At 52.0% G+C, this 27,045-nt stretch overlaps 1 protein-coding gene across 5 annotated transcripts in view; it reads right to left on the bottom strand.

Moving 5' to 3' along the window:
* Positions 1-27,045, bottom strand: part of HUWE1 (HECT, UBA and WWE domain containing E3 ubiquitin protein ligase 1) — a 1,878,220-nt gene that overhangs the window by 1,008,195 nt on the left and 842,980 nt on the right. For all 5 annotated transcript variants that reach the window (XM_085629865.1, XM_085629862.1, XM_085629866.1 and 2 more), the window contains one exon: positions 26,281-26,648. In XM_085629865.1, the coding sequence (XP_085485991.1) occupies positions 26,281-26,648 (368 nt within the window). The remainder of the gene's footprint in view (positions 1-26,280; positions 26,649-27,045) is intronic.

Below are 27,045 nucleotides of genomic sequence, written 5' to 3'. Positions count from 1 at the left end.
TCGCTCTTTCACTTTCAGTTTCGTTCCCTTTGTCTGCCCGGACACTGTAGTGCTCTGGGTGGCTTTATAACCCCGGGGACGCTCGGCGGGCTACTTTGGAAGAACAAGGCGGACCTGCTCACTCTTTATACCTCTCTCTGAGAGGGGACGGTCTTCACTGCATTGGACTGCCTGGAGTCCATTATGTCGGGCAAGGCAGAAGGAGATCGGCTGAAGACTAAGTCCACCAGGCGGGGAACGTATTCCCAAGTCAACAGTATGGACCGATACGCCCTCCTGAAGACATCGCCGAGTGGATCGAGCCAGGCGCCGGATGCCCAGAAGGAGGACTCGCCTGGGACACCGGAGCTCTCCCTGCAGGATGTCATGGGCGCGCTTGATGGGATGCAGACCTCGATGGGGCGGCAATTCGAGGCCCTGGCACATAAGGTGGATGCCATCCTGGTGGATGTCAACTTGATCCGCTCGGACCTGGGCAAGACAAACGAACGCGTTAAGGACCTGGACCACAAGACCACGGGCCTCACTGATGAGGTTGCGGATCTGCAGAACGAGGTCCGGAAGCTGAGGGCCGAGAGTGACCTCGCCGCCCGCCGGCTGGAGGACTTCGAGAGCCGGTCCAGGCGCAACAACGTGCGCGTCATCGGGGTCCCGGAGTCCTCAGATGAGGCTTCGGTGGACCTGCTTGTGGAAGATTTGGTCCTCAATCATCTGAAGCCTAAGGGCCTTGGAAAGTTTTTTGCGGTGGAAAGGGCCCATAGAGTGCCGGGCGGACGGCCCAAGGCGGGTGCCCCGCCGCGGCCGATTGTCGCCCGGCTCTTTCATTTCCGAGATCGGGACGCTATCCTGCAAGCTTCGAGGGCGACGGGCCCAGTCCCCTTCCAGAATGCGTCGGTGAATTTTTATCCGGACTTCACCCAGCAGGTGCAGAGACAGAGACAGAGCTTCCTGGGGGTGAAGCGAAGACTTCGGGAACGGGACCTAAAATATGCCATGCTTTTCCCCGCCAGACTACGGGTGGTGCATGAAGATCGGACATTCTTTTTTGACTCTCCTGTTATGGCCGACGAATGGCTGGACGCTTTGCCCCGGCGACGGACCGGGGACGACACAGCTGAGCATGGAGACAGTGGCCGGGATGGACAGGGCTGATATCTCAAAGCCGGCCTGACTTGATTTGACCATATTTGAAGATTTGAACAGAGTGCAGTAACTGTGGAGGGTTGCGGGAGGACGAGGGGTGCTCTTTTCCTCCCTTGGGGTACTTTTTGTAGATTTTTGTTTTTGTAGGGCGACAGGCACACTGCAAGTTGGGGGGGCTTTTTAAGCTGCAGCAGGGGTGCAGGGTGGGGGGAGTTATGGGGAGTTTGAATTTGTTGTTGGGGGGTTTATTTCTGCAAGGCATGATGATTATCCTCAGGGTTGTTCCATGGTGGCGCCTCGGGTGTGGGGTGGGCCTCTTTCCGTTTGAGGATGGGGGGTAGAGGCCTAAGTGTTATAAGCTGGAATGTTAATGGTTTGGGGGATCGCATTAAGAGGGGGATTGTTTTGCAATTTCTGAAACGCTCAATGCCAGACGTTGTACTGCTGCAGGAGACGCATCTCATAGGCAATACGTGCTATGCCCTGAATAGGAAGGGGTATAAATTCATTGCACACTCGGGATTTTCTTCTGGGTCCAGGGGTGTGGGCATCCTTGTTAGAGCATCGCTGCCCTTTGAGGTGGATTCCACCATTGTTGACGATAGGGGGAGGTTTGTGGCGGTGGCGGGGCGGTGGGAAGGAAGGACTTTGGTTTTGGTTTCGGTTTATGTCCCGCCGGCCCTGCAGGCCGCCACATTTGCTGAATTGGGCAGGGCTTTGCTGACTCTCCCGGGGGGCATGCTGGTAGTGGGAGGGGATTTCAACGCTGTGGGCTCCGGACTGCTGGATAGATACCCGCCCAGGGACACAGGGGGGGCTCAGAAATGGCTTCCAGACCTCCTGGACACATTTGGCCTGATAGACTGCTGGAGGCTCCGGCACCCCACACAGAGTCAATACACGTTTCACTCCGGGGCGCATGGTAGCCTCTCCAGGATTGACTACCTGCTCACTCTGGCCGCACATGCCTCGTTGATATCCGAGGCGAGGCACATGGCACGTGGTATCTCTGATCACTCGCCAGTGTGGATCCGGCTGGATCTCGGTCGGGAGGGAGGAGGGAGGGTGGCCCCCATTAACCCATGGTATTTCCGAGACCCCAAGATGCGCAGCGCCCTGGTAAAGAAGGTAGATAATTACTTTAAGGACAATCTGGGAACCGTGGACTCGGCGATCTCGCTGTGGGAAGCTTTTAAGACCGTGCTTCGGGGGGAGGCCCTCTCCCTGGTGGTGACTGCCAAGAATCGGAGGGATTGCGAAGTGCGGCAAGTGGAGGAGGAGATTGCGGCCCTTGAGGGGGATATGGAGGAGGAGGTCACAGAGTCCTCATTGCATGAGCTTTGCTTGAAGCAGGCGGAGTATAGGGACCTGGTGACAGAAGCCGCCAAGACCCTTAGCAGGGAACAACAGGGCCGTCTGTATGATGTTGGAGATAAGGCAGGGAAACTCCTGGCGTGGCTGGACAGGAAGGAACGGGTCAATAGAGTGGTGCCAGAGTTGATTGGAGAGGGGGGAGAGGCGATTGTGGAACCTGAGGGGATTGTGGAGTGTTTTGCGGAGTATTTTCATAGGGTTTATTCCTCTGTGTCGGACAGGCCGCCCGAAGACTCGACTGATCTCCTTCGTGATATCGAGTTGCCCTGCCTCTCTGACATAGATAGGGACGATTTGGATGGCGACATCACGGTTGATGAGGTGGCGGGGGCGATTCGCGCGTTGAATTCGGGTAAGGCCTCTGGACCGAACGGACTGCCGATCGATCTGTACAAACTGTTCCCGGATAGGGTCGCCCCTCACCTGCGCGCCATGTTTTTGGAGGCGCGGGGGGATGGGATCCTTCCGTTGGATCAGCGGTTGGCGTCGATCGTGGTCATACATAAAGAGGGTAAACCCCGAGATAGATGCGCCTCCTATCGGCCCATTTCACTCCTCAACGCTGAGCCGAAAATTCTGGCCAAACTCCTGGCTACCCGTCTGATTAGGGTACTTGGCGATCTGGTCCACCCGGATCAATCTGGCTTTATCCCGCACCGAAACACAGCATTGAACCTTAGGCGTCTTCATGGCGTCATCGCCAGGGCGGGCACGCTGCGTGAACCGGCTGTTGTGGCATCTCTTGATGCCACGATGGCCTTTGACACGGTGGAGTGGGCATACTTATGGGCCGTGCTGGCCAAGTTTGGTTTCGGTCGCGGGTTTGTGAGTTGGGTCCGGTTGCTGTACGAGGGGCCACTAGCGAATGTTGTGGTGAATGGTCGGGCATCTACTCCGTTTCAGCTTGGTAGGGGTACTCGGCAGGGCTGCCCCCTGTCGCCTCTGTTGTTCGCCCTCGCCCTTGAACCGTTGGCTGCGTGGATACGTTGGCACCCGGATATACGGGGCCTTCGGTGGTCGCCTGATCACGAGGACCGTATTTCGCTCTATGCCGATGATATCCTGTTGTATCTTGCCTCACCGAAGAAGTCACTTATAGTGGTCTGTGACGTACTCGCATCGTTCGGTAGGAACTCGGGGCTTGTGATTAATTGGGGCAAATCGTATTTGTACGTTCTTAGTGGCGAGGTCCCACCGATCCCTAGAACATGTTCGATACAGGTTGCCCAGCAAGGTTTTGTGTATTTGGGGATTTTTATATCCATGGATCCTGTTGTGCGCTATGAGAGGAACCTGCTCCCCCCCTTGGCACGCTTGAGGCGAGATGTTGAAGGTTGGCGGAGGCTGCCGCTCTCCCTTGTTGGGCGTGCGGCCCTGTTCAAAATGATGTCCCTTCCCCGCTTCCTCTACGCCCTCCAGAACACCTTGGACTGGGTACCGGCCAAATACTTTCGGGAGGTCGAAGGCCTCCAAAGGACGTTGCTGTGGGATGGGCGGCCGCGAATAGCTATTTCAAAGTTGACGCTCCCATGGTACGATGGGGGCATTGCGCTCCCAGACATCCGACGGTACTATTGGGCCACGCAGCTGAGCGCGATCAACCATGGGTTTTACGGCCCTGCCCTTAGCCCTGGGTATGCCATGGATAGGTGGCTGCTGCGCGGAGGCAACTACTACAGGGCGTTGTATTCGCGGTCCCTAGACTCGTCCCTCACGGGGCCCACAGGTGTGGCGGTGCGCGTATGGAAGATGGCGACCGACTCGCTGGGCTGGAAGGATAGGCTCACCCTCGCTACCCCATTGTTTGAATCGGAACGGTTGGGAAGACTCTGGCACACGAAGGGCTTTGATAAGTGGGACCTGATAGGTATATCCAAGGTGGGAGATGTGCTGCATAAGGGGAGGGTAAAGTCCTTCGAGGAGTTGCAGACTGAGTTTGAGCTAGGGCCTTCAGAGTATTTTAGGTATATCCAGCTGCGTCACGCCCTCCGATCAGTCCTTGTGGAGGGTGAGAAGGTGCCGGAGTCCTCTCCCCTTGAGGACCGAGTCCTTGATGGTCATATGCCCGAGAGCACGATTTCGCTCATATATAAGAAGTTGATAAACGTCCGGGCAGACTTGCTATTGGGGCTGAGAGAACAGTGGACCAGGGATGGCCTCGAGTTGGATAATGAGGACTGGCAGTCAGCGGTCTCTTCGCCTAAGGAGGTTGCGATCCCGTCGCGTCTGAGGCTGGTGCAGCTTAAAATACTGCACCGGGTGTATGTTACGGGGCCAAGGCTGGTCCACATGGGATTCTCGGAGGACGGCCTGTGCAGAAGGGGATGTGGTATGGTGGGTACTTTCCTGCACATCATCTGGGAATGTGGTGTCATTGTGGAGTTCTGGAGGAGAGTCCATGCAGTTATGGGGGAGGTGACGGGCATTGTGGTACAGCCGGAGGCGCGGTGCTGCCTCCTGAACGTCTGGGGCCCCACTGATCTCGATGAGGCGCAGACCCAATGGGTGACTCTGGGTAACATGGTAGCTAAAAGGGATATCGCGCGATTATGGGGCTCCTCAGGAACCCCTACACTGACCGCGTGGAAGGAGAACATGGATTGGAGCATGTTTAGGGAGAAGACGGTCTACTGCTCTAGAGGTCGCCCCCGGAAGTGGCATGCCATCTGGGGGCGGTGGAACCAATACAGGGGGGGAATATGTCTTGCCCCGGACCTGGAACCTCCCGAGGAACAGCTTTCCCCCTGACCTACCTTCCAGCACAGTTTGGTTTTGGTAACCGTTCTGGGCCTCTGCTGTTCCCCTTCTTCCTCCGCACACAGTCTTATACTTAGTAGATGAGTGGGGTCCTGCCTCCCCTGGGGGCTTTCGCCATGGGATTTCAATGTTTCTGCCTTGCTGGGGTTTGTTGTGTGTTTTTTCTGTGTTTATTTAAAATTGGACCTTTGCATTACTCATCGTACTGTATCTGGGACACATTACTGTATCTAACTTGCAATGCTGCCGAACCCTCGGGCTGTCGGCTGAATAGCTGTGTCCTGAATTTCGAAATAAAGGTTTTCAAAAAAAAAAAAAAAAAAAAAAAAAAAAAAAAAATCGCACAAATAACCAAAACGTAATTACTTACCTGTTTCTAGGATATGTCCCAGTGCTGAATTCCAGTGCTGAATTCCAGCACTGAGTTAGAAAAGTAACGTAAACAGTAACTTACCTGCAACTTACTGAAAAAGCAAATACAGTACATTGGAATGAATAGGCTAGTGTTGCATACTACTGCTCCCCCATAAATCAAACAAAGTACAATTTCTATTGCATTTTCAAACTGTTCTATATCCAGTAACTTATTACTGAGACGTATTTAATGCTAACCTGCAACAGGCTTGCTTGGTTCTAAAAAATATACAGTATATTTTTATACAAACACAATTGGCCTATGTGAAAAAGTGCCATCTTTCTTGAATGGTATGCCCCCACTTTTTACTGAATTGCTGAATGTGCTCTGAGTGTACCCTGGACTCCTGCCAATCAGGTGCCCAGGGCCTATGTTCCTTCCCTAAAAACCTCAAACCCAAATTGGCAAACCCTGGCCACATGTCAGCCCCTAGTAAATGGTACCCTAGGTACCCAGGGCCTTGTGACCAGGGAAGGCCTCTAAGGGCTGCAGCACTCCTTGTGCCACCCTTAGAGGCCCTGTACCCTAACACACACACACTGCCCTTGCAGGCTGAGTGTCTGGGTATAGGACAAAACTGAGTGTCGACTTGGCACACATCCCTGTGTGCCATGCCCACCACCTACACTGCCTGGCATACATCAGCCACCCCTCTAGCTGGGTGCCCTATGCCAGTGGTGTGGGCACAGGAGCATGAGCCCTGTGCCCCTACAGTACCCAGGTCCATTCCTGGTTTACTGTAAGTGCAGTGCTGCCATTTAAGACTACATGGTGCTGAGAGCTCGTCAAACACGAACTTCACAGCACTATAATGGAAACACTGAAGACTGAGAAGTTTGGTATAAACTTCTCAGCACATTAAACCCGCACTGATGCCAGCGTGGGATTTAATGTACCAAGCACCCCAGAGGGCATCTTAGAGATGCCCTCCTACAGCTAACCTACAATCCACGTCTGGTCTGAGAGGTTGCCAAGGCTGCCACACAGCAGACATGTTGCTGGACCCCTGGGTAGGAGAGCCCCTGCTCTCCTGGGCATGCAACAATGCACATCCTGGGCGAGGTGCTAGGTCTCCTCCCCCAGGATGGGCAGAGGGAAGCTTCTGTGAGTTTCTCCAGGCCACTTGATGTACCCAGCAAACTAAACCCCACCGGTTCTGACCCCCACTCTGGCGGGAAGCCTGGCCGGAAACCCCAAATAAGGACAGGGGTTGTGCCAGCCTGCAAATCCCACCCCTCAGGTGGGAGAGGCGAGGTGAAGCACATCTCCGGGCTCTCGCCATCTTGAAGATGGGAAGCCCTACCCAATCAGGACTAGGCTACTGCCCCCCTCCCACAGGAGAGAGGCAGAATAGGGGGTGTACCCACCCCAGGACAGGAACCCATTGGTCACTGCCCTTTACCTACCTGTAACGCCTCTAAATCTAGTATTTAGGGGCACCCTGAACCTTCCTTCCCCAGATTCCAAAATACAAAGAAGAGCAAGAAGAAAGAAGACCTGCCGTGCAGCTCCTAAGAAGAGGAAGACACCAACTGCTTTGACCCCAGCCCTACCGGCCTGTCGACCCACGAACCTGCTCCTGCTACAACCCGGCACCTCTTGTGGCCAGCAACCTCACAAACCCCGGAGGACCTGGCTACCTTTTGGCTCTAAGCACCTGGGACTCCCATGAGTAGAGGCTCTACTCAAAACCTACCTCTAATCCCTGGCAGCTGCCTGGAACCGCAAACCCAGCACACACTGCACCAGCCAAGCCTGGCCAGTATCGGAGTGAACAAAGACCACGATGACGACCCCACGGCGACTGTGACCCAGAGTCCGGCACCCAAACACCTCCCTCGACACTCCTGAAGAAGCCTGCAGCCTCAGACCAAGGTGCCCCACCCTACCGCAATCAACAGAGGGTAAGATTTCCCGACACCAAAAGGCACCCCTGCACGCGGCGCCCCACAGTCCCCTGTGCCCAATACCGGGGTACCTACCTATCCTCCAACTACCCAACTTACCTCTCGAAGTGGTGGTGGCACCTGAAGAATCCTCGTCCCCGAGCTTGCAGTCTTTTTCTAAACCGGAGATTTCCCATTGAAATCAATTGAGAGCCCGAAGGCTCAAAAGCACCCTGCACCCAGCCGCCCGAGTGGCCCTGGCAGTGCAACCTCTACACCTACCTACTTCCCCACTTGCCCTGAGTAAGTGACCAGGAGCCCAGCTCCCACAGCCGCGTGGCTTGCTAGTCAACAGCCACCAACCAAGGCCCCCTATCCCTCATAGGATAACATTGGGCCTAACTCTCTCTGCACCCGGCCGCCCTAGAGCCGCTGAGGGTGAACCAACTGTACCTACCTGACCCTGCGGGACCCTGAGTCTATGCACATAATGAATATGCTACTTACCAGTATGCATCTGTTCTTGGCATGTAGGGCTGCTGACATTCATATCTGTGCATAGATCGCCGCCTAGTGTTGGGTCCGGATGTTTGCACGTTGTTGTCCTGGAAGAGTCTTCGAAGTATCCTTGGATAGGTGACTCCTCCCCTGGACTACAGTGCGCATGGGCATCCTCTCCATCCTCAGATTGTTTTTCGCCATTGTGGCAGTGATGGAGTAGATTCAGAAAGTGATGACCATGCTTGCAGTAATTCTGAGAGCTGCAGCTGCGACAGGCGCCGGGGAGGAGGGAGGGCGATATGAATGTCAGCAGCCCTACATGCCAAGAACAGATGCATACTGGTAAGTAGCATATTCAGTTCGAGGCATGTGGGCTGCTGAATTCATATCTGTGCATAGAATACATAGCAGTGCCCTCTATTGGCGGCGGCTACCCGTGCCAGCTGCAGCGGTCTGAAAAAGAGTTTTGAGAACAGCCTGTCCTACAGCTGCCTGCTGTTTTGACTGCACATCTACGCAATAGTGTTTTGTAAATGTGTGTGTAGTGGACCATGTGGCTGCTCTGCATATATCATGCAGGGGAATGTTTCCTAGGAAGGCCATGGAAGCCCCCAACTTGCGTGTTGAGTGGGCTCGTGGTGGAATAGTTAATGTGCGTTTTGCCTTTTGATAACAGATTTGAATACACTTAACTATCCATCTGGCTATCCCTGCTTTGGAGATGGCGTTACCTTTGTGGTGTGGGGCAAAGGCAACGAACAGTTGTTTTGTCTTCCTGAAGGGTTTAGTCCTGTCGATGTAGTACATGAGGGCCCTCCGTACATCTAGTGTATGTAATGCCCTCTCTGCAACAGTTTGTGGGTTTTGGAAGAAAACGGGCAGTTCAATAGTCTGGTTCATGTGGAACTGCGATATTACCTTGGGCATGAATTTGGGGTTGGTACGTAGTACGACCCTGTTGGCGTGAACCTGAATAAATGGCTCTTGAACGGTTAGTGCCTGGAGTTCACTAACTCTTCTTAGGGAAGTGATCGCTACCAGGAAGGCTACTTTCCAGGTAAGGAATTGAATCTCGCATGAGTGTAGAGGTTCAAAGGGTGGACCCATCAGGCGTGTGAGGACCAAGTTGAGGTTCCACATTGGAGCCGGTGGGTGACTAGGTGGAATGACTCGTTTGAGTCCTTCCAAGAATGCTTTGATGGCAGGCACTCTGAAGAGAGAGAGGTGCTGCCTGGTTTGCAGATAGGCTGATATTGCGGTCAAATGGACCCGTATAGAGGTGTACGCCAGATTGCATCGGTATAGGTGTAAGAGGTAACATATGATGTTGTGGATGGATGCGTCCAGCGGGTTAATGTCATTATTACCGCAATAAATGACGAACCGTTTCCATTTGGCTGCATAGCAAGCTCTTGTAGTGGGTCTCCTGGCCTCCTTGATGATGTCCATACAGTCAGGTGGCAGATTGAGATAGCCAAACTCTAGGACTTCAGGAGCCAGATCGCCAGGTTCAGCTGTTGCGGATCTGGGTGCTGAACCTCTCCATGGTTCTGCGTCAAATGCGCGGGTTTGATCCGCAGCCTTTGATGCGGTACCACGGAAAGTTCGAGGAAGGTGGTGTACCACGGCTGGCGTGCCCACGTGGGAGCAACTAGGACGAGTGTCAGGGAGTGTTGTCGGAGTTTGCGAGCCACCAGCGGTATCAACGGTGCTGGAGGAAAAGCGTACGCAAATTTGCCGGACCAGTTCATCCATATCGCATTGCCCTGCGACTGCGGGTGTGGGAATCTGGCGGCGAAGCTTTGGCATTTTGCGTTTTCGCTTGTCGCGAATAGGTCTATTTCTGGGTGACCCCACACCTGGAAGTACGGTTGGAGTACCGATGGGTGTAACTCCCACTCGTGCATCTGGTGGCTGTGTCTGCTGAGCAGATCCGCCATCTGGTTGTCCTTGCCGGGGAGGTGTTCCGCCATGAGGAACATGTTCCTCTGAATGGCCCACTTCCACATGCTCTGAGCCAGATGAGACAACTGTGGAGAGTGTGTCCCTCCCTGCTTCTGTATGTAGTACATTGCGGTCATGTTGTCCGTCCGGATCAACACGACCTTGTTGCACAGATGTACTTTGAAAGCCTTCATGGCCAGGAAGATTGCCATCAGTTCCAGAAGGTTGATGTGCATCTTCTTCTGTTGTGTCGTCCATAGTCCCTGCACTGTGTAGTGGAGTACATGAGCTCCCCATCCCTGGAGAGACGCGTCCGCTGTCAGTACTATTTGTGGAACAGGCTCTTGGAACGGTCGGCCCTTGCAAAGGTTTTGTGGATTCCACCAATGCAGAGAGTTGTATGCCCGACCGCTCACCAACACTAGGTCTTTCAACTGTCCTTGAGCCTGATTCCACTGACGTGCTAGGCACTCCTGAAGTGGGCGCATATGTAATCTCGCGTGCGGGACTATGAAGATGCAGGAGGCCATCATGCCTATCAACTGCATAAACACTCGCGCTGGAAGCGAGTGGTTGGGTCTGAACTTGGAGATCAGCGCTTGTATGCCGTTGATCCTCACTAAATTTGGCTGAGCTGTGGCCGCCAGAGTGTCTATAGTCGCACCTAGGTACTGTTGTACGTGTGCGGGCTGGAGATGAGACTTTGGGTAATTTAGTGAGAATCCCAGACTGTGAAGAAGGTGAATGGTACGGGACACGTGGCTTGCACATTGCTGGGCCGATCTCGCTTGAACGAGCCAGTCGTCTAGGTAGGGGTAGACGTGTATGTGCTGTCTCCGTAAATGTGCCGCCACCGTAGCTAGGCACTTTGTGAAAACCCTGGGCGCTGTTGTCACGCCGAAGGGAAGGACTTTGAACTGATAGTGCTGCCCCTGAACAGTGAACCTGAGGTATTTTTTGTGTGAGGGGTGGATGGGTATGTGAAAATACGCATCCTTGAGGTCCAGTGATGCTAGGAAGTCTCCCTGCTGGAGAAGCGGAAGGACTTGCTGTAGAGTGAGCATGTGAAAGTGCTCCGAAAGAATGTACTGGTTCAGGGGTCTCAGGTCTAATATAGGCCTGAGCGACCCGTCCTTTTTTGGAATTAAGAAGTAGAGGGAGTAAACCCCCGTGCCCCGCTCGTGGACGGGTACGACCTCGATAGCGCCTTTTAGAAGCATACTTTCTACCTCTTGCTGTAAGAGCGTCAAGTGCTCTGAAGACATAGGACGGTTTCTTGGTGGTATTGTGGGTGGAGTGGAAGTTAACTCCAGACAGTAACCGTATTTTATAATATCTTTGACCCACCTGTCCGTGGTGATGGAGTTCCACGTGGACAGGAACCGTTGTAGCCTTCCCCCGACAGGTGTTATGTGGTCGGGAGGAAAGGAGAGGGCGTCACTGCTTGTTCTTGGGGGAGGACCTGGTGTTGCCGTAGCCACGTCCTCTGCCCTTGGTACTGGAGCCACGATAGCCACCTCGGGTGTTCTTATCGTAGGTGGTCTGCGTATTACCCTTGTTATATGTTTGTTGTGACCCCTGTCCTCTGCCTGCTCCCTTGTTTCCGGGGCGACGAAAGGAGCCGCTCCGAAAGGACTGAGTTTGTAGGGCGCCCATGGACTTTGCAGTGTCCGTGTCCTTTTTTATCTTCGAGGGTGGCGTCAACCTCAGGCCCGAACAAAAAGTCGGGGTTGACAGGCTGATTAAGGATATTGTTTTGTACCTCAGGCTTGAATCCTGAGATACGTAGCCAGGCGTGACGTCGTAGGATGACGCTAGTGTTGATGGCCCTGGCAGCCGTGTCAGCAGCGTCTAGTGCACATTTGATGGCAGCATTTGTGAGTAGCTGTCCCTCTCTGATAAGGATTTCTGCACCTTCTTTGTAGGGGTCAGGGAGGTGTTGAAGGAGTTGCTCCATTGTGTCATAGTGCGCCCTATCGTAGCGAGCGAGGAGCGCTTGAGTGTTAGCTATGCGCCATATGCTTGCAGCTTGTGCGGCAACTCGCTTGCCGGAGGTCTCCAGCACCTTGGACTCCTTGTCCGGGGGAGGAGCGTCACCCGTTGTCTGCGAGTGTGCCCTCTTGCGGGCATTCGCCACAACGATGGAGTCGAGTGGTAATTGTCCTCTGATGTAAGTAGGATCCCCAGGTGCTGATCTGTATTTCTTATCGATCCTGGGGTTTATCACTCGTGCCCTGGTGGGTTCCCTGAAAATGTCAGTGGCTGGCTTAAGGACCCCCTTCAACATTGGCAGAGTCTTTACATGTCTTTCTGAGGATGCAAAGGTGTCCATTAGAAAGTCATCTTCGATGATATCAGAGTGAAGCTGTACATCATGGTTGTTCGCCGCCCGTTCAATCAGAGCGTTGAACGCCGCAGTATCCTCTGTGGGTGACGTTTTTGCCCCATATAGTTGTGGGTCCTGTGCATCAAGAGGTGCACTGGGGTCTGCAGGGTCGCCCCAAGTTTGGTCAGGGTCCTGCTGGTCATCAGGGTCCGTGTCCACATGGTAGGGGACTTGTTCACCCATGTAGTCCTCCAATGCATCCGTGTCGGAGCGTGTGGGGGAGGCCCGGTGTGGATCCTGGTAGGGTGAATGAAAGGGTTCATACAGGAGAGGTTCTGTGTCCACAGGCAGCTTCCTCTTTAGCGGGATCCTGAAAGGTTCCAATGGCGGTTCCGAAGTTATCCTTCGGTCGTGGAGAATCATCCTGCCAGTGTCGGCGTCGATGACGCGTGACGGTGACGGCTCGACAGGCGTAACCGCAGTTTTGGTGGCCTGTGTCCTGAGTTGAAACGCCTTCGGGATTGTGGATGGAGGCAAGCCGAAGGTAATGCTGGTCGGCACCGACGAAACCGCTGGATCGATCGAACCCGACTGGTCCTGGAGGGCAGCCTTGGTTTTGCAGCCTGGCATTGCGCCAGGCCGTACTCGGGGCGCCTTAGAGGTCGTGGCCCCCGCCAGGGTCGTCGAGGCGGCTGCAGATATCTTCTGCGCCCGTGGTGCATCGAGCCGAGGTGCGGAGATCACCGTCGACGTCTTCGACACGTGAGGTTTCGGTGTCGTCGAGGGGGTGCTGCGAGGCGTAGCAGGCGGGACGGCCCTCGGTGTCGGTGGCGTCGACGCCGGTAACCGAGCAGGTTTTTCGGCGCCGATGGCCTTCTTCCGTTTGTCGACTCCCATGTCGCCCGTCTCGAGTTCGGCACCGAAGTCCCCCTTGGTGCGGTCGGTGCCGACACGGTGCGCCGGCGTCGAAGGTGTTGAAGGCCTCGATCCGACTAGCGCCACTTTCAGTTTCGGTTTCGTAGGAACCTGAGCAGCTTTCGGTTTCGGTTTCGTGGAAGGGAAACCAGCTGGCTTAAGCGGTAATGGCTGCCGCTGAACGTCCGAGGCCGGGCCCGAGGGCGGGGCCGAAGGACTGCGTGATAGGTCTCGGGTAAGGCCCGAAGGCGATCCCTCGACCGGAGCCATAGTCTGTGGCACTGGTGAATTCTCGGTTTGAACAGGTAGGCCTTGTTCATCATCGGAGCTACTCTCTTCGGCCCCTAAGGCCTCCTCGTCGTCTCCTACCTCGGTGTCGTCTTCACCTCTGTGGAAGAGTGACTCGTCGGCCTCGTCCGATCCGGGTTCTTGGTCGGAAACGGGACTGGAGGGTAAGACTTCTACTTCTTCGACGTCGTCCGCGTCGTCGAAGATGTCAGCTGGGGCCGGTGCCGCGTGCTGCGCTTCGAGCCTCGCCGCTCGACGATTCCGCAGAGTCTTCTTTGAACGGAACCGGGCACAGGCCATACATGTCGACTCGTCGTGGTCCGGCGAAAGGCATTTGTTGCACACCGGATGGACGTCGATGTGTGGGTACTTCGCATTACATACCGGACACCTTTTGAATGGCGTCCTCGATTCCATCGTCGAAGTAGTTGATGGACAGGTAAATGCGAACAAAGTCGGTGCTGGAAGTTAGTAAACTAACAGAGAGTATCGAAAACCGATCGATAAACAGTACCGACGCGAACTAAAGGCCTCGACAAAATTTTTTCCTAACTTGAGCTAAGATAGCACATCCGAACCCAATGGCGGAAAAAAACAATCTGAGGATGGAGAGGATGCCCATGCGCACTGTAGTCCAGGGGAGGAGTCACCTATCCAAGGATACTTCGAAGACTCTTCCAGGACAACAACGTGCAAACATCCGGACCCAACACTAGGCGGCGATCTATGCACAGATATGAATTCAGCAGCCCACATGCCTCGAACCCTTAAATTTGCCAGTTGAGTACTTACCCTTAAACCGATAACTCTATTTTCTTCATAGGGTAACATTGACTGGCTTTTTCCTGAAATTTCTTCTAAGTGTGGACTTTTCAAATCTTAAAATATTCACAAAAAATCAGCCGAGTAACGAAAACGAAAATACTCACCTGCTCTTAGGTGAGCTCCCAGTGCTGGATCTTGGTGCCCAGCACTGACTCTGAAAAATACTTACAACTGTACTTACCAGTAACCCAATTTTCTCCCATAGGAAATCATTGACTGTTTGTGAAATTTCTTGTGCGTCAATTTCTGCAATCTTTAAATATTCTTTAAAAATCGTATAATATCTGAAAACGCAATTACTTACCTGTTTTGGATAAAGGTCGCAGTACTGAGTCTAGGAGCCCAGTACTGGATTACAAAAGTAACGAGAACATACTATACCTGCAACTTGAATTTTCTGCCATAGGGAATCATTGACTGTTTCCTATGAAATATTTTCTAAGTGTCAACTTTTAAAATGGCAAAATATTGTCTAAAAATCACAGTAATTAATTCGACTTTTAGCACTTGATTCCAAGTACTGTCCCAGGACTGAAGCTAGGATCCAGTCCTGGAATTCCAAAAGTAATCCTAAAAGTAATCTGTGGCAAATAACTTGAAACTTCCATTGAAGTCACTGCACTATTGTGTTTAAGATTGTGTTGCCTATTGCAACCACTTGTAACTTTCTACAAAAGTCAATTCCATATTGTAAAAGTATTTATATAAAGCATCTCGTTCTGAGAAAGTATATTTTAATACCTATTGGTGGTTCTAAAATAAAACAAGCATATATTTTTTTTATATATAAACCATTGGCCTAGAGTTCAGTTATTGAGTGTGTGAGACCATTTGCTGGCTGAGTGTGTACAACAAAATGCGTTACACTGTCCTCTGATACTGCCTTACTGCTCGACCAAGCTACCACTTTAGAGAGTAAGGTTATATCTAACTTTAGCCTCTGCCAAACCTCTGGGGACTGTGGACTCTGTACACCCTGTACCTATTTGGGAACAGTATATACAGAGCCACTTTCTCACAGGGTGTACCCACCCCAGGTAAGGGACCCATTGGTCCCTGCCCCTTACCTACCTGTAACTTCCCTAAATTTAGTATTATGGGGCACCCTGAAACTTCCTTCCTTAGTTTCAGAAACGACAAGAAAAGAAGATAAGGATGAAGAGCCGTGCAGAGCAAACAAGAGGACGATGTCCCAGCCCTACAGGCCTGTCTCTCCTCGAACCTGCTTCTGCCAAACCATGGCGTGTCCAGCGGCCAGCAACCTCAAAAACCCTGGAGGACCTGCCTGCATTCACTTCAAAGACTGAATCTCCTGTGAACACCGGATGTGTTTGAACTGCAGCTTCTGGTGCCAGCCGGAGACCGCAAATCCAGCCCACACTGCACCCGCCGAACCCTGCTCGAGCCGAAAACCACCACAAGGTCACCCCGGCGATCCTGACCAGAGATCAGGAGACCCCTGACCTGCCTCAAGCCGACAAATGCAGCCTAAATCCAGAAGGCCCCCGTAATTGCGACCAGGAGATGGTAGGAAGATCCGACCCCAAAAGGCACCCCTGCAAAAGACGCCCCACGGCCTTGTGCGCTCAAACAGATTGTGCCTAGCCAACCCTTAACTTCCCAACTTACCTCTCCAAGTGGTGGTCCCACTCAGGAGTCCTTTGTCTCCCTGCCTGCAGTGCTTTTACAAACCGGAGGTTTTCCAAAGAAAACAGGGCGCTTGAAGTCGAAACAGCACACTGCACCCGGCCGCTCCAGTGCGGCTGAGGGTGCACCTTCTGTCCTACTTTGTTTCCCCATTTGCCCTGACCTTAACCCTAGCAGCTTTGCCAGCAGCCACCAACCGGAGGCCCCCTATCACCCATTGGATAACTTTGGGCCTCAACACTCTGAAACCCGGCCGACTTGTGCCGCTGAGGGTGCAACAATAGTGCATCACTGACCCTGGGAGACCCCAGAGTCTAACCTCAGAACCTTAACTCCCACAGCAGTTTGCTTACCTGAGAATCGTTAACCTGTTTTCCTTCCATAGGATAACATTGACACTTTTTCTCCAAAAAGTTTGTGTGGAGTTTTGAAACCTAAAAATATTATTTTTTTAAAAATCGCACAAATAAACAAAACGTGTTTACTTAACTGTTTGCAGGAAATGTCGCAGTGCTGAATCTAGGTATCCAGCACGGAGTTAGAAAAGTAACGTAAAAAGTAACTTACCTGCAATTTACTGAAAAAGCCTATTCATTTCAATGTACTGTATTTGCTAAGTGTTACATACTAAAGGTCCACTGTAAATCAAACAAAGTACAATTTCTATTGCATTTTCAAACTGTTCTATATCCAGTAACTGATTACTGAAAAGTATTTAATGCTTACCTGTGCCGGGCTTGCTTGGTTCTAGAAAATAAAACAGTATATATTGTTGTACAAACACAATTGGCCTGGAGTTCAGTTAACACGGTCCTCTGATACTGCCTTACTGCTCGACCAAGCTACTACTTTAGCGAGTAAGGTTCTATCTAACTTTATCCTCTGCCAAACATCTGGGGACTCTTGGACTCTGTACACACTGTACCTCACTTTGGTGCAGTATATATAGAGCCAGTTTCTTACAGGACCTCTTCCTTCAGAAGGTTGAGATGCTCTACGATGAGCGTATGGTTGTGGGGTGGGATATTCGGCGAGGATGTAAGATGTTGTAGACTGTAGCCTTGCAGACCATTTCTAAAAACCACTTGTCTGATATAATTTCCTGCCAACGAGCAAACCGTGCAGTTTGCCCTCATCAATTATTATCGGTGTGTGGCTGGGGTATGGGGGAGACTGAGTCAGTGTTCAGAGACGGAAGCCCATTTCAGAGAATCTTTCTTACCCCTTCCCCTCTGTTTGCTGTTCCTGTAGGCCTCCCTGGTGTACCGTCTGTGTGCCTATTGATGCTAGGACTGCCACTGACTGCGGTAGGAGGGGGTAGGTTTTGCGGAGGCAGCTTTGGAGCCGAAAATAATGTGGTTTCTCTATAAGGAGCACGAGGTGTTGGGGTCTGAAGGGCATCGCTTGCTTAGGTGGTGTCAGTGTCTTTAATCTTTACTAGGACGTGGTCAAACTTTGGACTGAAGAGAAGTTTGCCATCAAAAGGTAGGTTGAGCAGATGCTGTTGGACTTTAGGTTTGATGTCCGAAATGCAGAGGCAAGCATGGTGCCGGATGAGGACACTAGTGTTGACGCCTCCCGACGCAGTGTTAGCAGCATGAAGGGTGCAACGGGTAGGGGCATTGGATATGGTCCTTTTGGTCACGAACGCCTTTCCCCTATTCCTGAACCCCCGGGGAGATGGTTCACTAACTCCCGCATCTCAGCTCACTGTGCCCAGTCGTAACGGGAGAGGAGGCCGAAGGTACCTATTCTCCAGTGGGTGGTGGATCCTACTACTACCCTCTTCCCAGCAGCATTCAGGTGGTGGAGCATTGCCCCTGGCATGAGCAATAGAGCAGTTTGCACTACAAAGTAATCTGGGTGGGCGGGACTAAACCCAGCGGTAAGATGGGTGGATGATTGCAGTAAGTCTAGCCATTGGAAAGTGATTGGGGCAGCATTACAACCCATCATTCTTTTGACCACCATGCCTTCTCAGTTTGGACCCAGCCATATGCAAATCAGTCTTGGTCCTGCTCCAAAGGGAACAGTCCAGTCTGAACTGCCAGGCCAGGTCGTCAACTAGGACACAAGCAGCCCCGAACCGCTTTCAAATGGACCAGGTCTTTTCATTTGAATGCAGCTTAGTTCCAGTGCCACAGGGATACACATGTTGGTATACCCCTGGCCACTTAGGGCTCTAAATCAAACACACAAAATGAGATGGGAAGAATATTCGTAGTAAGTATAACCACTTGAGGTAGTATTCGAACCCAGAGTTCTACTGTCCACTATGCCACTTTAGAGTAGAACGAATAGTTTCTTACCTGTCGGTGTAGTTTTGCAGCTTGAAGATCTTTCTGGATTCACTATGCTGTGCATTATTCCGCGATCTTGTGATGGGTCCGGATTCGTAGTCTTTTCTTTGTTTTTTTTTTTCTTGTTTTTTTGTAGCCCAGGTGGGTGGCGACGACCCACCATTTGGTGCTCCTCCCGTGACGTCGTCGTGCTTCCTGCGGAAGTCCCACCTTTGGGGCGCCATCTTCGGGTTCTTTTTTCCCTTTTTTTTTTTTAACCCTAGGCGATTGATTAATCCTTCTTGTCCATTTTTCTGTACGTTTTCATTCCTTCTGATCTTTTCCATTTTACCCCCTCTTCCTCCAGCCTCATCTTCCTGGCGGAGGTGGGTGGGTTCGCTAGTGAATCCAGAAAGATCTTCAAGCTGCAAAACTACACCGACAGGTAAGAAACTATTCGTTTTGCAGCGTGAATCTTTCTGGATTCACTATGCTGTGCATAGACTTGGTAGCGGTTTTCCTAATTTTGTGGCGGCTGGGTGGTAGATGAGCGTTGGTCGTTGAAAATGTGCTTAAGCACTTTCTGTCCAACCTGTGCTTCCTTGTTCATCTGAATGTCCATGCAGTAGTGTTTCGTGAACGTGTGCACAGATGCCCAAGTAGCCGCCAGACATATGTCCTGGATAGGCGTGTTCGCCAGGAAGGCAACGGTGGCCCCCTTCTTCCTTGTGGAGTGAGCCTGAGGCCCCTTCGCTAGCTCCTGTCCAGCCTGTTTGTGGCACAATTGAATAGTATGGGCAATCCATCTAGCGATGGTTCCCTTAGTCACTGGCCTACCCATGAAGCTAGTAGCAAAGGACACAAACAGCTGTTTCGACTTCCTGAGTTCCTTGGTTCTCTCAATGTAGTGCATCACCGCTCTTCTAGCGTCGAGGGTGTGCAGGGCCTTTTCAGCGTTCGAAGTCGGGTTTTGGAAGAAACTTGGTATCTGAATACTCTGATTCATGTGGAACGCCGACACCACCTTGGGCATGAAGTGTGGGTCTGTCCTCAGGACTACCCTGTCCTTGTGAATCTGAATGTAGGGTTCCTGTAGTGTTAGTGCTTGAAGCTCGCTCACCCTGCGTAGTGAGGTTATGGCCACCAGAAAGGCGGTTTTCATCGTCAACATTTGCAGTGTGGCCTTGTGAATGGGTTCAAACGGCGCCTTCATGAGCTCCGTCAGAACCACGTTTAGATTCCATGCCGGCGGCGGCCACCTTTTAGGAGGGGCCATTCTTTTGGCTCCCTCCATGAATCTCTTCACCACCTGCGAAGTGAAGAACCTTCCACCCTTTTCACCTCTGGTGTAGGCAACGATCGCCGCTAGGTGTACCCTTAGTGAGCTCGAGCAGAGGTTACTCTTTAGGTGTGTGAGGTACCTCAGCACTGTTGAGTCTCTTGTCATTCTGTTTTGCAGGCCCTTCTTTCTGCACCACACAGTGAATCTCTTCCATTTTGCGCTGTAGCATTTTCGTGTAGTTGGTTTCCTTGCTTCTCGTAGCACGCGCATAGTGCTAGGAGGCAATCTAAGGTGCGCGAACTCTAGGTCTTCAGGAGCCATGCCGCCAGGTTGAGGGTCTCTGGCTCTGGATGCAGGACCTCTCCGTTTTGCATGGAGAGCAGGTCCCTTCTCCTCTCGAACCTGTATGGATTGCCCTGTGCCATTTCTTGAATTTGTGAGAACCATGTCTGCCTTGCCCACTGCGGAGCCACTAGGATCAGAGTCATGTTGGGGTTCTGCACTTGTCGAGCACTCTGTGCAACAGGGGTATCGGTGGAAAGGCGTAGGCAAATGTCCTCGACCAGCTTATCCATAGGGCATTTCCCTTGGATAGCTGATCTGGTTGCCTGGACGCGAAGCTTTGGCATTTTGCATTTTGGCGTGTTGCAAATAGGTCTATTGTGGGAGTTCCCCATCTCCGGAAAAGCTTCTCCGTTTCCTGGCCATTGAGCTCCCACTCGTGCGATGCCGAGGTCTGCCTGCTTAGCCAGTCTGCCTCCACATTGTCCTTCCCCGGTAGGTGAATGGCCAGTAGATCTATCCTGAGAGGTATGGCCCATCTCCAAATCTCCTGTGCCAGAGAGGAGAGACGGAACGACTGTGTCCCCCCCTGCTTGTTGATGTAGAACATTGCCATGGTGTTGTCTGTTTGAACCAACACCCTCTGGTTGTACAGGTGCCTCTGGAATGCCTTCAGGGCTAGCAGGATTTTCAACTCGAGGTAATTGATATGGCGAACCGCATCTGCTGGAGCCCACAGACCCCTCACTCAGGTTGTCCATGTGCGCCCCCCATCCCTTCTGGGATGCGTCCGTGGTAATGGTCATTGTTGGGTTTGGTGGTGTCAGGCTTCTCCCTGCTGTCATGTTGTCTCTGTTCCACCAAGTTATCTCCTCCTGCACTGCGCGCGTAACAACCACTAGATCCTCCCAACTTCTGTTTGCTTGTGACCATTGCTGTTGTAGCCATTCCTGGAATGGTCTCATGTGCAGGCGTACATTCGGCACCAGCTGGATACACGACGCCATCATCCCCATCATCTTGCTCACTGACCTCACTGTCAGAGCTCGCCCCTTCTGGTAGAGCCTCGTCTCCTTCAGTAGGGCATCTGTACTCCTGTCGCTGGGCACCACTGTGCTGTTCAGGGAGTTGATTTTTGCCCCCAGGAAAATCTTCACCTGCTCCGGTTCCAGTGATTACTTCCCCCAGTGAATCGAGAACCCCAGATTCGTCAGAGTGTCTGTTACGCGTTTTGCGTGCCTCTCGCGTGAGTTTGCCTTGACCAGCCAGTCGTCTAAGTAGGGGTAGACATGGATCCCCTGCCTTCGTAGGTGGGCCGCTACTGCCGACAGGCATTTTGTAAAAACCCTTGGCGCCGATTTTAATCCGAAGGCCAGGGTTGTGAACTGGTAGTGTTCCTGGTCGATGTTGAATCTTAGAAGGCCCTTGTGTCTTCTGTTTATTGGGATGTGCAGGTAGGCATCCTTGAGGTCCACGGTGACCATGAAGTCCCCGTCTCTTATTTGGGGCAGTACCTCCTGCAGCAAAGTCATTTTGAACCTCTGCGTTCTGATGAACTTGTTTAGGTACCGCAGGTCCAGGATGGGTCTGAGGTTTCCGTCTACTTTCGGGACCACGAAGTAGTTTGAGTAGACCCCCTTGTTGCGTTCTCTGAACGGCACTGCCTCTATGGCTCTTTTTTCTAGAAGTTCCCGTGTTTCTTCTCTGAGTAGGGCCAGTTCTTGAGCCGATCTCTGCCTTCCCTTCGGTCTTCTGTTTGGAGGCTTTTTCTCCAAATCTACTCCGTATCCGTACTGCATGACGTTCAGTATCCACTTGTCTGTGGTTATACGCCGCCACTCCTGAAGGTGGAACCTCAGTCTTCCGCCTACTGGTGTTGTATGCTCGTAGGCTTTTGAATATTCTCTCCCCCCTGATGCTACTGTACCGCGCCTCACCCTTGGGGGCATGTCGAGGGTAGGCGTTTTCTTGCGTGCTGAGTCACTTTGATGAGGGCTGGTCAACCCCTCTCCTCCTCTGGCCACGTCCGTTCCCTGTCCCGCGAAAGGACTGACCCAGAGGTTGGTACTGCCAGTTTTGCTTCTGTTGACCTTGTTGTCCGTGACTATCACCCTGCTGATCCTGCTGGAACGTCTGGTGCGACGCCCCCTGCTGGCTTCCTCCCCTACCGTAGGGTCTCCTCGAGGGATTGCCTCGCCTCATTCCCCTCAGCTGTAGGGCCCCCATGGACCTCGCCGTTTCGTTTTCTTTTTTCAGCTGGGTGAGTTTCTCGTCTACTGTTGCTCCGAACAGTGTCTCTCCGTTGAAGGGGGTGCCAAGGATGTTGTTCTGCACCTCCGGCTTGAATCCCGAGATTCTTAGCCATGCATGCCTTCTCTCGGTGACCCCTATGGCCATTAGTCTTGCTGAAGTCTCTGCCCCGTCCAACGCCATCTTTATACAAGAGTTGGCGATGTTCTTACCCTCGTCTACCAGGTGCGAGGCTCTCTGGCGGTATTCTTCGGGGAGGTGCTTTACTAGCTCCCCCATCTCGTCCCAGTGTTGGTACTGGTGCCTATTGAGAAGTGCATTGGAATTCGCCATGCGCCAGTGCATTGCGGCGTTCCGCTCGACCTTTCTTCCTGTGAGGTCTATCCTCCTGCTTTCTTTATCAGGTGGTGGCCCCGAAGTTGCTGGTACGTTGGCCCTTCTCCTGGCCGTCGAAGCTATGATGGAGTCGGCGGTGATGCTACCCTTGATGTAAGGGGGGTCCAGAGAAGAGTGCTTATACTTCTTCTCCGTCCTGGGCGTGATCGAACGGCAGGTCGCTGGTTCCTTGAAGGCTTCTCTCCCCTGATTCATCACACTTTGTAGCATGGGGAGGAATTGGCTCCTCGTCTGGATGGGGAGCAGGGTCTCGAGGAGGAAATCTGCTTTCGGCTTCTCTTCGTCGAGTTTGACGCCGAAGGCTGTCGCTGCGCTCCTAACCACCATGTTGTACACCCAGATGTCGTCGGGTGGCGAAGGCCTCGAAGGATACGTGTCCACGGGCTCCTCCGGGTTTTCGGTGTCGAGATCGTGCCATTCGATGTCGTGGCTGGTAGATGGCGCCGAGCTGTAGAACGACTGCTGGTCTTCTTCCTCGGCATCGCCTTCATAGTAGGTCTCGTTTTCCTCTTCGAGATCTCTTGTTAGCCCCTCGGTGTCGAAAACGTCCTCGACTTAGACTACGTTCGTCAGTGGAGCCGTTGGAATCCTGAATTACTTCATCTTGGCGTCGAACTCCTTCCTTTGAAGGATGATCTCCATTTCGGCCTCGAGCCGCCTCTTCTTTTTCTCCATCTCGGAGATGCTTTCGGCGTCGACCGCGGCCCTTTTCGACGGAACTTGCGTCGGCGTCGACCACTCTTTCTGCGTCGAGCGACCCGTTTCCTGGGTTGACTTCGACGATCCTTGCCTTTCAGCGTCTTTCGGCACCAGGGAGTCCTTCTCGAAGGATCCGCTCGGCCTCTTGTCCATGGTTCCCCCCTTGGTCGTCGAAATTTTCGGCGCCGGGGCTCCCTTCGAGGACTTGGACTCTGATTTTCTCGAGTCACCCTCGGGTTTGAGGTATTTTCTGTTTTGAGCTCGACGATTCTCTTACCTAGTCTTCATTTTTCTTGTCGGTCTCTACGACCGTGAAGTTTTCGGGTCCCTCGGCGACGTTGTCCTCATCGTCCGTGGATAGGCCCAGATCGTAGAGCGACGGGGCCTTACCCTTGCCATCCATGCTGGCGTTGGCTCTTCTCTGCCGATCTCTCACCCGGAGCGTCTTCGGCGCGAAGGCTGAGCAGGCGTTGCAGTCCTTACTCTGGTGGTCGACCGGTAGGCAGAGGTTGCAGACCGGATGCTGGTCCTTCTGCGCGAACTTGTGGTGGCAGTTGGGGCAGAACTTGAATGGCGTCTTGTCCATTGCGCTCAGGGCCTCTGAGTGCGCATTCTCCTTTGGCGTCGAAGAAAAAGTCGAAAACTTCCTTTCTTCGCGCTCCTGATGTAATCTATTCCTTTCCTGTGAATTCTTCGTAGTAGTTATCGACGAAACTCGCTTTTCTTTCTTCTTCCTTCGATTGTAACTCTGGAGCTTCCCGATGACGATCCAGACCCAACGGCGGAAAAAAGAATCTGAAGATGGCGCCCCAAAGGTGTGACTTCCGCAGGAAGCACGACAACGTCACGGGAGGAGCACCAAATGGTGGGTCGTCGCCGCCCACCTGGGCTACAAAAAAACAAAAAACAAAGAAAAGACTACGAATCCGGACCCAACCACAAGATCGCGGAATAATGCACAGCATAGTGAATCCAGAAAGATTCACGCTGCAAAACCAGCCATATGCAAATCCCTCTTGATCCTGCTCCAACGGACAAAGTCCAGTCCAAACTGCCAAGTCAGCTCCTCTCTGAAACGGAACACAAGCAACCCAAGTCAGAGTGACTGATATTTCCTCGGTGTCCCTTGCCCACCCTCCGCATGATGGGTTCCTTGAAGGTGTCTATGGCTGATTTCAACATACCCCTTTTAGCATAGGGAGGACAAGTGTTGTCCTCTCTGACCTCAACAATGTCACCACAAAGAAACTACCCTTGTCAGGGAGGACATGCATATCCTCTTTGTGAAAGGTGGTACCGTGTGGTGTCCTCTCGAGGTGATGCCCTTACCAGATAGTGATCCAGGTCAGTATCTCCCAGGGTTAGGCATCATTCGTCCGACTGGTTGTTGGAGAACCAAACTGAACGGCTTATCAGAGTATGTGGGGTGGAAGGGGCTACATTTTCTGTGGGAAGCGGATGGGGACCCCTCTAACGAATGTTGATGTTGTGATGGAGGTGGCAGTGGAGAACATGGTAGTGATGGAAGAGGAGGAGGAAAAGGAGGCACATGTATAAGGGGGCTGGTGTCCCTGTCTCTGCATCTTTTATGCTGAGGACCTGTGGAAGTCTCCAAAGCTAGCACTTCCTCGAAAGTCAGTTTCCTCCATCTCCGTGGGTTTAGGAGGCAGTCTTGTGGCGATCTTCCGCATCTGGGGATGGATTAACAGTTGTTTCTGCCTCAGGTATAACTCCTCCTGAGTAGAAGGATGGGTTTATCAGAGTCCTAGGAGTCAGCCGTTAAAGGCAGCTTTGACACAGATAGTGCCCTCAACGTGTACAGTGTCTTAAGTGCCGATGGCTGCTTCCAAGTAGAGTCTGGTCTTACTGTCGTCAGGGCATTCGACCTTGAACACCTATGAAGTATTTTCAAACTCTACTACCATGAAGGGTTGGCGCATGTTAAGAGAATTGCAGGCTCCAAGGCTTTTGGAAGGTGCTGTCCAGGGTCAAAGGGCAGTGGATGTCTGGAAGATTCTCTTTTAGTTGATGGGTTCGATACCCGACCCCCTTGGTGAAGTGCTCTGCCACAATTTAAGGCCATTTAGGAGGGCTGGTGCATGCTTCTGTGACTAACATACTCCTGGTAGTTGCTGAGATCCTGGATCAGGACCTGGAAAACACAGAGCAGAGATGAGCCTCCTGGTAGTCTTCCTTTGGGTCGGACTCACAAAAAAAAGATTGCCTCTGGGCTAGGCGATGGCTGGATGCCCCAAGAAACAGCATCTAAGCCCTCTTTGCCAGAGGGCAAGGGATGTTTCCCAAGATGCCGTTGGCATCAGAGGCTTGATGCTGCATCCTCTGATTTGCCCACTTTCTCTACTGTCGAAATACCCAAGAGCTTTGTTGAAACAGGAAGTCAGGCTGTCCTCACACACAATGTAGTCATGGGTCGGTGGCAGAGTGGGATGGAGGGGTAAAGAGGCTACATACCTTTTGCCGGTGAACAAACTAGAATTTTGCGTGGCACTGAGGGCAGTGCTGGAAGGGCAGCTGTTCCATCACACTAGGTGCATTCTCTGAAAAGCAGTTCTTCAGGAAGTAGTCAACCAAACGAGGAATATGCCCCCAAAGATTGCCCAAGGTCATGACTGTTAGAAGCTGATTGTTTCCAATCTCCAGGAAATGTCACCAAGCAACATGGGTGACAAAGCATAACCTCGCCTTTGAAGCCCTCGCTCAAGTATTATGGTTAAATTGACCAGATGGGCTTGAACGAGACTGTTAGGAACATATCACTCAGAGCCCTGGTAGTACATATCCGAACCCAAAGGCGAAGGAGTCTGCATATACCTCACGACTTGAAAGAATTCGAAGAGAAAAACTTGCGTATGTATCTACAACACATGCACCAAACAAGCTTCAAAATCTCAGCAGTTTTGTTTTTAAATACCAGCAGAAAAGTAGCATTACTGAATGTCTGATTAAAAATCTGGATAAGAATTTGGACAAAAATGTTAACTTTCTTCATCAATTTTGGAAAGGTCACTTGCATTAAGGCTAAAAACAATGGAAACAATCGCACGGCATACCTTCTCCATGGTGTGCTGCAGCGTACAGGGATCCTCAATGATATGCCGGAAAAGCAGAGTTACCAGCGGCGTGAAGCCATTGAAACCAGAGTTCTGGGTCAAGTTCAAGATCATGCGGGTGCTTTTCAGTTCAGCAAACATCATTGCATACTTGTGGTCTCGAGTGAGGCGTAAGCACAGCCTTAGCGTGGCATGCAAGGTGTCCGGATCCACAGGTACACCCAGCATACTGACACACGACCGGATAAGGACAGTCACCATTTCTTCAGAGAGGCCTTGAATCACGATGTCGCTTAGTTTGACTTCTTCTGCAGCAAGGTCTTTTTCAGTCGCAGTTCCCTCTGGAGCTGGGATGGCAGGAGTGGAATCTAACAGAACATAAATAGGTAAGTGAGTCATGGATGCTTTCAACTTTTGAATCTTTTTTAAAGTAACAAAAACCAGACTTATGGCCAATTAAGTACATGAAGTTGACACGGACTGTGGTACACAACTACAGTAGTAAGTAAAGAGGTACTGTTCAGAAAGTAAGGCAATAGGTTTAGAACAGCAGTCACCCACCCAAGTGCAGAGCTTCATTATTTTCATGTTTTACAATTATTTTTGAAACAGCTTTTGTAGGGTTAGGGCACTTCGATAAAGTTTAACATTTTAATTCAGAGAATTCATTTAGTTTTGAGATATGGTATTACTATATAGCCAATTAGGGGGGAGGGGGGGGACACAAAGCTTTGCAGAAACAGACATTTCGCTTTATAATACATA

Source organism: Triturus cristatus, chromosome 10 (assembly GCF_964204655.1).
Source record: "Triturus cristatus chromosome 10, aTriCri1.1, whole genome shotgun sequence".
Classification (NCBI taxonomy): Eukaryota; Metazoa; Chordata; class Amphibia; order Caudata; family Salamandridae; genus Triturus; species Triturus cristatus.
Note: the sequence above shows the minus strand (reverse complement) of the source record. Positions and strands in the feature narration are given on the sequence as shown.